The following is a 15,228-nucleotide window of genomic DNA, read 5'->3' as shown; positions in this document are numbered from 1 at the left end:
TAAGAGTACGAACGGGGCATAGCTCTTCCTCCGAGCTATCTTCCATGGCCCCATATGCTTCGTCGTCGTCCCCTACCTTTGACGATTTCCTCAATGTCGGGACTGTGGACGTCTGCTCCGTCGTCGGACTCGACCTCCACCGGGGTAGGGGAAATCTGCAGGTGACGCACTTGCTCGTCTTCCGCGGGGTCGTCAAAGATGTCCACCGGTGCCGGAGCCGAGCGCTGGGCCTCAAGGCGCGCCACACGCCGAAGCTTGATCGTCTTCTTCGAACGAAATCTGGAACAGGCCATACAGTTGGCCTCGTCGTGGTCCGGCGACAGGCACTTGTTGCACACAGGATGGACGTCGATGTGTGGGTACTTGGACCCACACACGGGACATTTCTTGAATGGACTCCGCTCTATGCCGTCGAAGTCTTGCTGCGTCGACTAGGCCCCGATCACCGAAGAGGCACACGACCCCCCAGATATCAGACTCTACGAGCCGGAAGATAGACGGGACCGAATGCGAACAATACCGACGGTGCAAAGAAGGCCTTTTGGCCTTGAAAAAGTTCTATCACGATTCCGAACAGGAGACGTCGAAATCACATCCGAACCCAATGGCGGAAAAAAACAATCTGGGGATGGAGTCGATGCCCATGCGCACTGTAGTCCAGGGGAGGAGCCACCTATCTCGTGATACTTCGAAGACTCTTCCAAGACAAAAAGGTGCAAACATCCGGACCCAACACTAGGCGGCGATCTATGCTAAGATATGAATTTAGCAACCCACATGCCTCGAACATCATCTTTCCGAACTGATCCAGTTTCTTGGACTCCCTATCCAGTGGTGCGGAAGGTAAGGCGGTGGGGGAAGCAGAGGCTTGGACAACCAAGCTCTTGGGAGTGGGGTGTTGAGAGGGGAAAATGGAGTCACCCGGAGCCAGGCGATGGAGACATGCCACTTTCCTATCCACAGGAGCCCTCGTGGTGGGCCTGGACCAGGTGCCCAAAAGTACGTTAGAAAGTGCTTCGTTGAGGAGCAGCGGCACCACAAAAGTAGCTGCTGGCTCAAGCACTTCTGTCAGGAGGTTAGTCCAGACGGCCACAGTAAAGAGCACGAGGTGTAGTGCCTCGGCCGCCCTACGAAACACCACGGCATAACTAGCACCCTCCTCCGTGGCCACGGTAGGAAGAGACCGCATGCCATGGTCTGGTGAGGTATCCAGACCACTGGCTTCCACTAACTCCTCTGCCCAGTCCTGGTCATCCTTGCAATCAGCTGCGAGAGGGCCCTCAGATCCCTCCCAGGCCGTTCCACAGGCCTAAAATAAGGAGCAGGGACATAGGGATAGAAATCCTCGAGCAACATTGAGAACGGCATCGACTGATGCCGGCCCGACGCCACGTCCCCTTCAGGGCTGAAACCAGGGCTGGCGTCAGAAGTGGTGCCGGTGGGCTCTACTTCAGTGGAGGTGTGATTAGGTCAACCGGAATCCAGGCCTGGCTACATGGAGGTCCCGCACACTGGGGCAGGCGCCGGCGGAATGCAAGGTCCCCTGTTTGGGACCGCGGGACCCTAAGGCGCACCAGCGGGACCCGAAGGCCCAAAGAGACCAGCCATGGTAGACTGCAACTCCTGTATCTGGGCCGGAGTCGCCAACGGACCCAGAAAGGGCAGGTAGGTCGGCGGCAACACCACAGGCTCCGCCGGAGCAGCGGGAATGGCACCACCCACACCCGCGCAAGGGGAAGTCGGAGAACAATGATGTTTCTTTGACTTCTTGTGCTTCACCTTACCTGACTCAGAGTGCGAAGACTTGGATACAGAGGATCGATGATGACTCCGGGCATGGTCCCTCGACATCCCACGGGACCTCGAACGGCGTGGAGCCGAATGCCGGGGCTCCAGCAGCTTTCGGGACCGCTCCCGCTAAGACTTTGGTGCCATGGCCCTGCAGTCAGGGCACGACTTTGGGTCGGGGCATGCGCCCTAGGCAGAAAAGACACTCAGTGCGGCTCTGTCACCAACATCATGCGATGATAGTCCTCGCAGGACTTAAAATCGGGCATCCTAACTGCACCAGGAGTTGAGGACTCAATGAAAAAATAGGAGACAAAAAGCCTCAAAAAGTCAGTCAAAAAATGACTGGGGGTACCTGCTCTTCCCGGATCTGCGCTTGTGGCGCGGAAAAAGAAAGAACTGACGTCAGTGTGCATGGGCGGCGTCTAAGTAGCACCCGCGACACCATCTCGGCGACCACGACACCAACAACTGACGCGGAGCCGCACAAACGCCACCTACAGACGTGCAGGGGTACCGCTGACTAAAACTTTCCGGGTCCAGTCTGACGCCTAGGGGTAATTCTAAGGTAAGGAATCTATCACTGTTTCTTTCAGATATTTTGACTTACATATTTAACCTATTTATTTATAGTGTTTTATTAAGAAACGTACTTGTTGGCTTGAGACACAACCAGCAGATAGTGGGATATTGGGTTAGTGAGGAGTTAGCTAGAAATGAAGATTGGGAATGAATGTTTATCACATCTAAAAAGAGTAGAAAAATATCAAAGGAGAGAAAATAGATGTAAAGTGGAAAGGGTAAAGGACAAAGATTAAGGATTACAGCTGTATCCTACTGATGCTCTTCGCTTTGTTAGCAAATATATGCATGCTCCTGTATGAATGTATCAGCAAGAGCTTACCAAATAAATAAGACCGCTCAAAGAGATAACAGAGACGGCTGACCAGGTCAGCCTTAACCAGGATGGGTTAAGAGGCAATACAATGACTAGAGAATAGCGCTATAGCACAGCAGTCCAACAGAATGAAGAATTGTTGGCTCCCGTAAGAATTAAAACTGGCAAAAACCACCCACACCGAAAAGTTGGTCTGTGATGATTGAAACAGGAGGTGATTAATCTATCCACAATACCATGCACTATCAACAAAGGAAAAGACAATCACAGGAAAACATGAAACTAGTATTAGTGTGTAATTCAATGCTTGCGGATTAAACCCTTCCAAAATAGCTCGTTTTAGATTTCTTACCATCTCCCTGCATGTCGGAAGTCCATAGTGTCAGGTTATCACGTAACAACTGCATGATAAGAGTAGAGTCTTTGTAACTTTCTTCGTTCAGTGTATCTAGCTCTGCAATGGCATCATCGAAAGCTGCTTTTGCCAACCTACATGGAGAAGCAAGTTAGCACTTGTTTATAAAAGGCATCAAGACACTTTGCAAACATTGACTAGATAAACAGCTCCTTCCATTATCTTCAAATGACTAGCAGAAACATGAACACTGACCTTAGGAGACAAACTGGGTACAAAACATGACTGTGTTAGAGAGTATTTCCAATAGAGTTTTGCATGGCAAATAAAAATGCTCCCTGATAATGAAGCACAAGAAGGAAAATTCTACATACCCGGTATGCATCTGTTCTTATCATGCAGAGCTGTAGTCACATACTGTGCGTAAGTCTGCCATCTAGAGTTGGGCACAGACGTTTGTACTTTGTTTTTGTTCGAAGAAGTCTTTTCCAGTCACGAGGTAGGGCACTCCTCCTTTTGGTGGTAGTGCGCATGGGCATCGACTCCATTGTCAGATTGTTTTCCCGCAGAGAGTGAGAATAGAGTTAGAGAAGAATAGAGATGTCCATGTGTAAGTATCTAATTAAGATAGCACTGCAACAGGTAAAGGTAACCAGGAAGGTGGGTGGGCGCATGTGACTCTACAGCTCTACATGCCAATAACAGATGCATACTGTGTAAGTAGCATTTTCCATTCAAGGCATGTGAGCTGTAGATCACATGCTGTGCATAGACTATACAACATTACTCTCCTAAAGCGGTGGCAAACCTGTAGCTGTTGCAGTGGTTTGAAATAGTGTACGTAAAACTGCTTGGCCTACATTAGATTGTTGTCTGGCTAACACATCTACACAATAGTGTTTTGTCAATGTGTGTGGTGTAGACCTTGTTGCAGCTTTACAGATGTCATCTATGGGAATGTTTCCTAAGAAAGCCATAGAAGCCCCTAGTTTGCGAGTGGAATGCACCTTAGTGGGAATTGGTTAAATTCACCTTGCTTTTACATAGCAAGTTTGAATGCATTTGACGAGCCATCGTGCAATACCCGATTTGGAAATGGGATTGCCTTTGTGTGGTGAAGCAAAATCAACTAAGTTGTTTAGTTTTACGAAAAGGTTTTGTCCTCTCTATGTAATAGAGTAATGCTCTTCTAACATCCAAGGTGTGTATAGCACGTTCTGCCAGAATCTGGGTGAGGAAAGAAGACAGGTAGCTCAACAGATTGATTGCTGTGGTAGGCAGAAACAACTTTAGGTAGAAATGTAGGGTTACTGCGAAGAACCACTCTGTTTTGGTAAGAAAGCGATAGAAGCCCCCAGTTTGCGAGTGTAATGCGCTCTAGGGGAAATTGGTAAAGTTCTTTGCTTTCGCATAACATTTGACTATCCACTGTGCAATACCTGATTTGGAAATGGGATTGCCTTTATGTGGTGGAGCAAAAGCGACAAAAAGTTTTTTAATGTTACGAAAGGGTTTTGTCCTTTCTATGTAATACAGTAATGCTCTTAACATCTAAAATGTGTAGAGCACGTTCTTCCACAGAATATGGTGAGGCAAGAACACAGGCAACTCAAATTGGTTGATGTGGTAGAAATTTAGGATTAGTGTGAAGAACCACTTTGTTTTGGTGAACCTTTTAAAATGGTTCTTCTATGGTTAATGCCGGAAGCTCACCCAGTCCCGAGTGATGCGATAGCAATGAGGAAAGTAACTTTCCAAGCCAGAAATTGTAGTTCACATTAATGTAAAGGCTGGACCCATTAGCCTGGTAAGGACAATATTAAGATTCCACTCTGGGGTAGGTGGAAGTCTTGGAGGAATAACTCTTGAATCCTTCCATAAAGGCCTTAATCACAGGTACTCTGAAAAGGGGCAGGTGTTGTCTATTTTGAAGATGAGCAGCTATTGCAGCGAGATGCAAGCCTATAGATGTGTACACTAAATTTGAACATTTTAAACGTAGTTTATAACAAATGATATTTTGAACAGAAGCATCAAGTGGGTTGATATGGTTGTTATTACAATAAATAAGCCGCTTCCATTTTGCTGCATATTAAACTTTTGTGGTAGGTCTTCTGGCCTCTTTAATGATATTAACACAGTCTGGTGATTCAGATAACCAAACTATGATTTCAGGTGCCAGATCACAAGGTTGAGCGGTTTGGGATCTGGATGTCTTATCTCTCCATGGCTCTGTGTGATGAGACTGGGTGTGAGATGTAGTTTTTGATGAGACTATCAAGTCAAGTCTATCAAGTTCTAACAGGGGTAGTGAACTAGTGCTGGGAAGCCGAAGTTGGAGATACCAGGATTAGTGTGAGGGATGTTTGCCTGAGCTTACGAACCACTAGTGGAATGAGTTTGAGAGGCGGAAAAGCGTAAGCAAATATCCCTGACCAGTTTATCCATACAGCATTGCCTTTGGATGATGGGTGATGGATTGAGTTTAGGTGTGCAGCGAACAGATGTCTGGAAAAACCAACAACTGAAAGAACGGAAGGAGAACTTGAGGGTTAAGTTCCCAGTCATGGACCTGTTGTCTGTATCTGCTGAGGCGATCTGCAATTTGATAGTTTACTCCTGTGAGGTGTTTTGCCAGGAGATACATTTTTTGATGAATGGCCCATCTCTAAATGTCCTGTGCAAGGTAGACAGTTGGAGAGCATGTCCCTCCTAGTTTCTGTACATAGTACACTGCTGTCATTTAGTCTGTATGTATGTATGTATGTATGTATGCATGTATCAGGACAGCTTTGCCTACCAGGTGAATTTGGAAGGTTCTGAGCGCTAGAAAGATTGCTAGCAGCTCTAGATGATTTATATAGAATTGCTTTTCCTTCAGACTCCATAATCCCTGAATTGTGTGAGTTTGGAGATGAGCTCCCCAACTATTGAGCAATGCGTCTGCTGTTAGCACGGTCTGTAGAACTGGGTCGATGAAAGGCTGCCCTTTTGAAAGCTTCTGTGGATTCCACCACTGCAGGGAGCAACGAGTGCGGCCATCCACCAACACTAGATCTGTCAACTGACCCTGAGACTGATTCCACTGGCGTGCTAAACATTCTTGAAGGGGACTCATCTCAAGTCTTGCATAAGGAACTATCATGATGCAAGATGCCATCATCATTCATAGTAAGTGCATGAATACCCCAGCTGGTAGTGAGTGATCGGGTTGAATTTTGGAAATGAGAGCCTGAAAATTGTGAATTCTGGCTAGATTGGGACAGGATAGAGTTTTTTGAGTATCTACAGTGGCCCCCCAAGTAGGTTTGTGTATTGATTGTTGAAAATGGGATTTTGACAGATTGACTGTAAAACCAAGGTGATGTAGTAAGTGTACAGTTGTTTGAGTGTGCTGTAGGCACTTTGGGAGAGAGCTGGCTTTGATGAGCCAGTCGTCTAAATATATCTTCGCAGATGTGCAGCGACTACTGCCAGACATTTGGTAAATACTCTAGGAGCAGTAGTTACTCCGAATGGGTGAATTGATAATGTTGTCTCACTATTACAAACCTGAGGTTTTTGTGATGAGCGGGATGTATTGGAATATGGAAGTAGGTGTCATTTAGGTCCAAAGTGAACAAATTCGCCTTGTTGTAACAGATGAAGTACTTGTTGGAGAGTGACCATATGGCACTGATCTGATTGAATGTATAGGTTTAATTCTCTGAGGTCTAATATAGGCCTGAGAGAACGGTCCTTTTTGGGAATTCGAAAATAGAGAGAGTATACCAGTGTCCCCTGATATTGTAGAGGGACTGGTTCTAGAGCTCCTTTTTTCCAGAAGAGATTATACCTCTTGTTTGAGTAGGTGTAGATGTTCTGGAGATAGTTTGTGTGGTCGTGGTGGAATGTTTTGAAGGCTGTTGGTAAGCTCCAGGCAGTAACCAGATTGGATCATTTGTAAAACCCATTTGTCTGATGTGATTGAATTTCAGACTAGCCGAAATTGAGTAAGATGTCCCCAGACAGGCGTTGAATGATCGGGAGGAAGGGGAAATCAGTCACTGCTTATTTGTGGCCAGGGAAGTACGGGGTGTTTTACCTCTTCCTTTGCTTCCCCGAAATCTACCTCGAAAGAAACCTCTGGTAGAGGGCGATTGACTATTGCCTCTATGTGAGGTAGAGGACCCTGCAGTAGGTATGGACTTTGAACCTCCCCTCTAAAAAGGATCAGCGAAATGAGTCACAGTTAGATGGTGTTTGTAGCGCTCCCATAGACTTGGCTACCTTCGTGTGCTCCATTTTTTTTAATGAAGTGTCCACAGCAGGATCGAATAAATGCTCCATATTAAAGGGTGAATTTAAAATAGATGATTGAATCTCCAGCTTAAAACCTGATATTCTAAGTCATGCGTGGAGTCTGAGAAGGATGCTGGTGTTAATAGCATATGAAGCTGTATCTGCTGCGTCTAGCACACACTTGATTGAAGTATTGGAAATAAGCATACCTTCCTGGATGAGGTCATGAGCCTTGGATTTATGCACATCAGGTAAGTATTGCATCAAGTGCTCCAACTCATCATAATGAGCTATATCATACCTTGCTAAGAGTGCTTGCGTATTAGCTATGTGCCAATGATTGTCTGCCTGCGCTGCTACTCTTTTGCCTGAGGCATCTATTAACTTGGACTCTTATCTAGAGGTGGAAAGTCTCCTGTTGACTGAGAATTAGCTAGTTTACGAGCATTTGATACCACCAACGAATCTAGTAGAATCTGACCCCTGATGAAAACTGGGTCTGTAGGTGTCGCTTTGTATTTCTTATCGACTCTAGGTTCGAGTACCCTAGCTCGCACTGAATCTTTGAATACCTCATCTGCATGTTGCAACATACCTTTGAGCTTAGCTAGTGTATGTGTTGACTTTTGTGATTCATTTAGTGTCTCAAAAAGGAAATCTTCTTCAAGGGGTTCCTTATGGAGTTGCACTATGATACTGTGCAGCTCTATTAGGCAACTCAGTAAACCCACATTATCATCTGGAGGAGAAGGCCTAGATGGGTATAGGTCTGGATCGTTGTCATTATTAGGATCAGTGTTAATAGTCAACCCAGGGGTCTGGAGCGTCATCGTGTGTCCTCATCTAGATCCTCATACCCTGCTGATTTGGAGACTGTGGCTGAGGAGAATTTGTGGGTGTTATTAGAAGGTTAGGATCAATAGGTGGAGAAAGTGAGGAAGATAAAAGAGGTGGAGTAGAAGTATTAGTTCCCATATTTATTTTCTTTAAAGCGATTTGGTACGGTTAATCACATTCTGGCCTCCTTTTCTCTGGCAGCTTTGCATGAAGGTGTCCAGTTTTAGGGTTGATGACCAGTTCCTTTTGTCTGGGGTCAGTGTTAGTAGGCGGAACTTTCAAACAAGGCTCCTTGGATGGAGGAGGAGCGGTTTTGTCCTTTGGGGCTAATATTTTCGGCAAAGATTTCGGAGCGGAGGATATCAGTGCCAAAGCCTTTAAAGGCTAAATTGGCTTGTCTTTCGGTGCCGAAGTCTTGGTTTCAGTCCCCGAAGATAGTCTCTATCCCAAGCCGGAAGGTTTTGTAACCGGTTTCGATGCCGGGCCCGCAGGCGGGGCTTTCGAAACCTTATCTCGGTGCAGGCCTTGGCCCGAAAGAGGAGGAGGGACCAGAGTCTTTTTAGAGGGTAGTTTTTGAGGCAGAGTAGTATCTTCACTCACGATACGCTGACCGGGTGCAATGTTCGAGTATTCCTCGGACACATACTTTGCTCTTCCTCCTTTGCCTCGGCTCTGTGCTTTAAAGAGCTCCTGGTCCACATCTTCAACATAGAGGTCTGGAGCGGCGTCTTTGTAGTCCTTGTGTTGATACATCTTGTGACGTCGAGCCAGACGGTCACGGAACGTTTTATCCATCAGCAGGCTTTGTAGTGTTCTGGTGATAAACACAAATTGCACAAGTCGTGGAGATCGGTGCAGGGGTACTTAAAGTGGCACCCGGGGCAGAACTGGAATGGAGTCCATCCCATCGACTGCAAACTTAGTCGACGTGGCTAGGCCCAAGGTCTTGCACGAGATTTTCCAATCAAAGTTTTTCTAAATGGAAACGAAAATGCAAAGGCAGGAATACACGATCAATAAACAATACAGTTAGTGGATTGCGCACCGAGGGAAACCAGAGAGCAGTGTCGAACCAGAGCGCAGCAATTTACATCCAAACCGGATAGTAGAAAAAAAAACAACAATGGAGTTGATGCCCATGCGCACTATCACCGAAAGGAGGAGTCACCTACCTCATGACTTGAAGAAGAATGAATATGCTACTTACCAGTATGCATCTGTTCTTGGCATGTAGGGCTGCTAACATTCATATCTAGTGCATAGATCGCCGCCTAGTGTTGGGTCCGGATGATTGCACATTGTTGTCCTGGAAGAGTCTTCGAAGTATCACGAGATAGGTGGCTCCTCCCCTGGACTACAGTGCGCATGGGCATCGGCTCCATCCCCAGATTGTTTTTAGCCTTTGTGGCAGAGATGGAGTGAAATAGTGTAAAGGATGTCCATGCTAATGATGAATGCAAGAGAGTGTCTGCAGCCGCTACGGGCACCGGGGAGGAGGGCGGGCGATATGAATGTTAGCAGCCCTACATGCCAAGAACAGATGCATACTGGTAAGTAGCATATTCAGTTCGAGGCATGTGGGCTGCTAAATTCATATCTAGTGCATAGAATACACAGCAGTCCCTCCATTAAGGGCGGTTGCCCGTGCCAGCTGCAGAAGCTTGAAAAAGTGTCTTGAGAACAGCCTGTCCCACAGCTGCTTGCTGTTTGGAATGCACATCTACGCAGTAATGCTTGGTAAATGTGTGTGGTGTAGACCATGTGGCTGCTCTACAAATGTCTTCTAACAGAATGTTCCCCAGGAAAGCCATGGAGGCCCCCAATTTGCGTGTGGAGTGCGCTCTTGGGGGTATTGTTAAAGTGCGTTTAGCCTTTTGATAACAGATTAGAATGCATTTAACAATCCATCTGGCTATTCCTGCTTTGGAAATAGGGTTGCCTTTGTGTTGTGCTGAGAAGGCAACAAAAAGTTGTTGTGTCTTCCTAAAGGGTTGTGTTCTGTCAATGTAGTACATTAGCGCCCTCCTAACGTCCAATGTATGAAGCATTCTTTCTGCTACCGTTTGTGGGTTTTGGAAAAATGCAGGCAGGTCAATAGTTTGGTTGATATGAAACTGACACCACCTTTGGAAGGAATTTGGGGTTAGTGCGGAGCACCACCCTGTTAGAATGTATTTGGATGAACGGCTCTTGGATAGTGAGCGCTTGCAGCTCACTAACACGTCTGAGCGACGTGATAGCAACGAGAAAAGCCACTTTCCACGTTAGAAACTGAAGTTCGCATGAGTGCAGTGGCTCGAAAGGTGGGCCCATCAGCCTAGTGAGGACCACATTGAGGTTCCACACAGGAGCTGGTGGAGTTCTAGGAGGAATGACTCGTTTCAGCCCCTCTAGGAAGGCTTTAATGGCAGGCACCCTGAAAACAGAGAGGTGCTGTCTATTCTGGAGATAAGCCGCTATGGCGGATAAATGTATCCGAATGGAAGCGTACGCTAGATTGCATTTGTAAAGATGTAACAAATAGCAGATAATGTTAGGAATGGATGCATCTAGCGGGTTGATATTGTTGTTAGTACAGTAAATGGCAAACCGCTTCCACTTTGCTGCATAGCAAGCTCTGGTAGTGGGCTTCCTTGCCTCTCTGGTGATGTCCATGCATTCAGGAGGCAGGTTGAGGTAGCCAAACTCTAGGACCTCAGGAGCCAGATCGCCAGATTGAGTTGTTGCGGATCTGGATGCTGAATGTCGCCATGGTTCTGCGTCAAGAGGCTGGGTGTGAGATGCAGCCTTTGATGCGGTACCACGGAAAGTTCTAGAAACGTGGTGTACCATGGTTGGCGTGCCCATGTTGGAGCAACCAGGATGAGAGTCATCGAGTTGCTTTAGCTTTCTTGCCACCAGCGGAATGAGAGGCGCTGGGGGAAAAGCGTACGCAAATTTGCCTGACCAGTTCATCCATATCGCATTCCCCTGCGATTCCGGGTGAGGGAACCTGGCGGCAAAGCTTTGGCATTTTGCGTTTTCCTTTGTGGCAAACAGGTCTATTTGTGGATGACCCCACTGCCGGAAGTACGGGTGGAGTACTGATGGATGTATCTCCCACTCGTGCATTTGATGGCTGTACCTGCTGAGCAGATCCGCCATCTGATTGTCCTTGCCCGGGAGGTGTTCTGCCATGAGGAAGATGTTCCTCTGAATGGCCCACTTCCACATGCTCTGAGCCAGATGAGACAGCTGTGTCGAGTGAGTACCTCCCTGCTTCTGGATGTAGTACATGGCTGTCATGTTGTCCGTCCGGATCAACACGACCTTGTTGCACAGATGTACTTTGAAGGACTTGAGCGCCATGAAGATTTCCATCAATTCCAGGTAGTTGATATGCAATCGTTGTTGCTGGGTTGACCACAGTCCCTGCACCGTGTAGTGGAGCACATGCGCTCCCCACCCTTGGAGAGATGCGTCCGTCGTTAGGACAATCTGTGGCACAGGCTCTTGGAACGGTCGTCCCTTGCAAAGGTTGTGTGGATTCCACCAATGCAGAGAGTTGTATGCCCGACCGGTCACCAACACTAGGTCTGTCAGTTGTCCTCGAGCCTGTGTCCATTGATTTGCCAAGCATTCCTGGAGGGCGCGCATGTGCAACCTTGCGTGCGGGACTATGAAGATGCAGGAGGCCATCATGCCTATCAACTGCATGAACACTCTCGCTGGCAGGGAGAGTTGCGGTCTGAATCGTTGGATCAGCGACTGAATGCTGTTGATTCTGACTGTTTGGCTGAGCCATAGCAGTCAGGGTGTTTATTGTCGCGCCCAGATACTGCCGTACATGGGCTGGTTGAAGGTGCGACTTTGGGTAGTTTAGCGAGAACCCCAGGCTGTGAAGGAGTTGAATAGTGTGGGACATGTGTGAGGCGCACTGTCTTTCCGACTTTGCTTGAACGAGCCAGTCGTCGAGGTACGGGTGGACATGTATGTTTTGTCTCCTGAGGTGCGCCGCCACTGCCGCCAGACACTTTGTAAACACTCTGGGGGCAGTAGTCACACCGAAGGGTATCACTTTGAACTGATAGTGCTTGTTGTGAATGGTGAACCTGAGGTATTTTCTGTGGGACGGGTGGAGTGGGATGTGGAAGTAAGCATCCTTGAGGTCTAAGGTTGCCAGGAAGTACCCTTGGTTTAGAAGGGGAAGTATCTGTTGCAGTGTCAGCATGTGGAAATGTTCCGACAGTATATACATGTTGAGAGGGCGGAGATCCAGAATGGGTCTGAGGGATCCGTCCTTTTTTGGGATGAGGAAGTACAGGGAATAGACCCCTGTTCCTTCCTCCTGCACTGGCACGAGTTCGATTGCTCCTTTTTGCAGCATTACTAGCACTTCCTGCTGCAATAAGTGCAAGTGCTCTGCCGACATAGGACGGTGTCTTGGGGGAATGTTTGGAGGAGTGGATGTTAACTCCAAACAATAACCGTACTGGATTAGTTTTCTCACCCACCTGTCCGTGGTGATGGTCGACCAGACTGGCAGGAACTGCTGGAGTCTTCCCCCGACAGGTGTTGGATGGTCGGGGGGCAGTGACAGGGAGTCACTGTTTGTTTGCGGCAGAGGAACGGGAGTTGGTGTTCCCTCTGCCTTTGGCACGGTTACCTCGGTAACCCCCTCTACCTTGCTTGGGATACGAGGACTGCGCACTACCTTTTGTGAATTGTGACTGTTGTCCCATGTGTCCTCTGGTAACACTACGCGCTCCTGAGCGACGAAAAGTGTTGCCCCTGAACTGTTGTGATTGAAGTGCCCCCATGGACTTAGCAGTTTCGTTGTCCTTCTTAATTTTTTCAAGTGTGGTGTCTACATCTGGGCCAAACAGTGTCAGGATAGACGGGCTGGTTGAGGATTGTAGTTTGGATGTCAGGCTTAAATCCAGATATACGAAGCCAGGCTTGGCGCCTTAGCATGACGCTAGTGTTAATCCCTCTAGCCGCTGTGTCCGCTACATCAAGTGCGCATTTTATGGCAGCGTTTGATATAAGCTTTCCCTCTTGTATGAGCATTTCGCCAGCTTCTTTATACTCATCAGGCAGATGTTGAAGGAGCGATTCTAGGGTGTCGTAATGCGCCCTATCGTAACGCGCTAACAATGCCTGTGTGTTTGCGATACGCCATACATTAGCAGCCTGCGCAGCGACCCTCTTGCCAGATGCCTCAAGCACTTTCGACTCCTTGTCTGGGGGAGGAGCTTCACCAGTTGTTTGGGAGTTTGCCCTCTTGCGGGCATTCGCGACCACCAACGAATCCAGAGGCAACTGTCCTCGAATATAGGCAGGGTCCCCAGGTGCTGGTCTGTATTTTTTCTCTATTCGTGGGTTTACCACTCTCGCCCTTGTAGGTTCTTTAAAGATCTCTGGCGCATGTTTAAGGACACCTTTCAACATAGGAAGTGTTTTGACTGTTCTTTCTGAGACAGAAAGTGTCAAACAGGAAATCCTCTTCCACTGGGTCAGCATGCATATCTACATCATGATTTGCAGCTGCCCTCTCAATTAAAGCATTGAAAGCTGCTGAATCCTCAGTTGGTGAAGTACGTGCCCCAAAACCTTGTGGGTCCTGCACCACCTGATGACTTCCCAGGTCCCCAGCGTCGTCAAATGAGTCCTGATGCACATCAGGGTCATTGCCAGTAGGGAAGTTGTATTGTTCATCTTGGTCTTCATCCTCACCCCCTGATTGGGTGGGGGAAGGGGTTGGACTCCTCCTTGGGGGAGGTTTCAGAGGTTCAACAAGGGCAGGTAAGTCCTGTGTTTGCCTTTTCTTTTTCAGTGGAATTACAAAAGTCTTCAGTGGCTGGGAACTGATCTTTCTCTTATAAAGCGTCATCTTCCCTGTGTGGGCATCGATGTAATGCTAACAGTCGTCCTCAGATGCTGTGTGTCGAGGCAAAACCGCACTGGATGTGGAATCCGAAGTCCCCGAGGTCTTCGGCACCGTTTGGGGTGCAAACGCCTTTGGTGGTAGTGTATAGATAAGTTTCGTCGACTTCTTGGCAGGTGGCTCCATCGGTTTCGGATCCGATGGCGCAGACTTTGTCGACGGCAGGGCTTTCTCCCGAATCCTCTTGAGCGACTCGGTGACCTGTTTTGTAAATGAAGCCGAGGGTTTGACGACCGATGCTACATGTTTGTCCGCTTTGGAGGCTTTCGGCGTGGCAGAAGAAGGCACCGACGAATCCTCGACTCAACGGTTCGCTGCCCTGCAGCTGTCTTAGACGCCGACGGCGTCACCGCAGATCCGGTGTCTTTGTGCCGAGGAGTAGCGGCTCCGGATTTTGGATCTGGGCTCTTAGTGGCCTTTGCTTCGACCGTCTTTTTGGAGGTTGACGCCCCAGACGTCGAGACGTGATGGACCACCTGCTTTGTGGACGTGTCCTTGGCCACCGCGTGTGGCGCCGGTGACTCGACGGCCTTCTTCGCCGGCTTCGTAAGTTTGGACGGGACGTCGGCCGTCTTAGATGTCGACGAAGCCGTTTGTTTCGGTTTCGTTTTCGACGTGTCTTCGGCCATCTTAGATGTTGTCGAGGCCGTAGGTTTCGGTTTAGGCGTGAAGTCGGCCATCTTAGATGTTGTCGACTGTACTGGTTGCGGTTTCAGTTTCGATACGCACAACAACGGCTCCTCCGGTGTATCCGTGGCCGGGCCCGAAGGCGGGGCTGGGGATATCGGTGCAGGGTCGTGGGTAAGGCCGAGTGGCGATCCCGTGACCTGAGCCTGAGTCGAGTAACTTTCGGGGCATAGCTCTTCCTCTGAGCTATCTTCCACGGCCCCATAGACTTCTTCGTCGTCCCCTACCTCATCGACGTATTCAAGGTCTTGGCTCTGTCCTTCGATGTATTCTTCAGGATCGGCCTCGACCTCCGTTGTTGGTGGTGAAATCTGAAGATGACGGCTTTGGCCGTCTTCTGCGGGGTCGAATATGTCGTCGGGTGCCGGTGCTGCGTGCAAGGCCTCGAGGCGAGCCGCGCGCCGATGCTGGAGTGTCTTCTTCGACCTGAATTTGGCGCAGGCCATGCAGTTGCCC

The 15,228-nt window shown here is 48.4% G+C and overlaps 1 protein-coding gene across 2 annotated transcripts in view; it reads right to left on the bottom strand.

Moving 5' to 3' along the window:
• Positions 1-15,228, bottom strand: part of YWHAE (tyrosine 3-monooxygenase/tryptophan 5-monooxygenase activation protein epsilon) — a 186,490-nt gene that overhangs the window by 35,856 nt on the left and 135,406 nt on the right. For both annotated transcript variants that reach the window (XM_078680179.1, XM_078680180.1), the window contains exon 5: positions 3,039-3,175. In XM_078680179.1, the coding sequence (XP_078536305.1) occupies positions 3,039-3,175 (137 nt within the window). The remainder of the gene's footprint in view (positions 1-3,038; positions 3,176-15,228) is intronic.

The sequence above is a fragment of the Lissotriton helveticus genome, chromosome 3_1 (genome assembly GCF_964261635.1).
Source record: "Lissotriton helveticus chromosome 3_1, aLisHel1.1, whole genome shotgun sequence".
NCBI classification, from domain to species: domain Eukaryota; kingdom Metazoa; phylum Chordata; class Amphibia; order Caudata; family Salamandridae; genus Lissotriton; species Lissotriton helveticus.
Note: the sequence above shows the minus strand (reverse complement) of the source record. Positions and strands in the feature narration are given on the sequence as shown.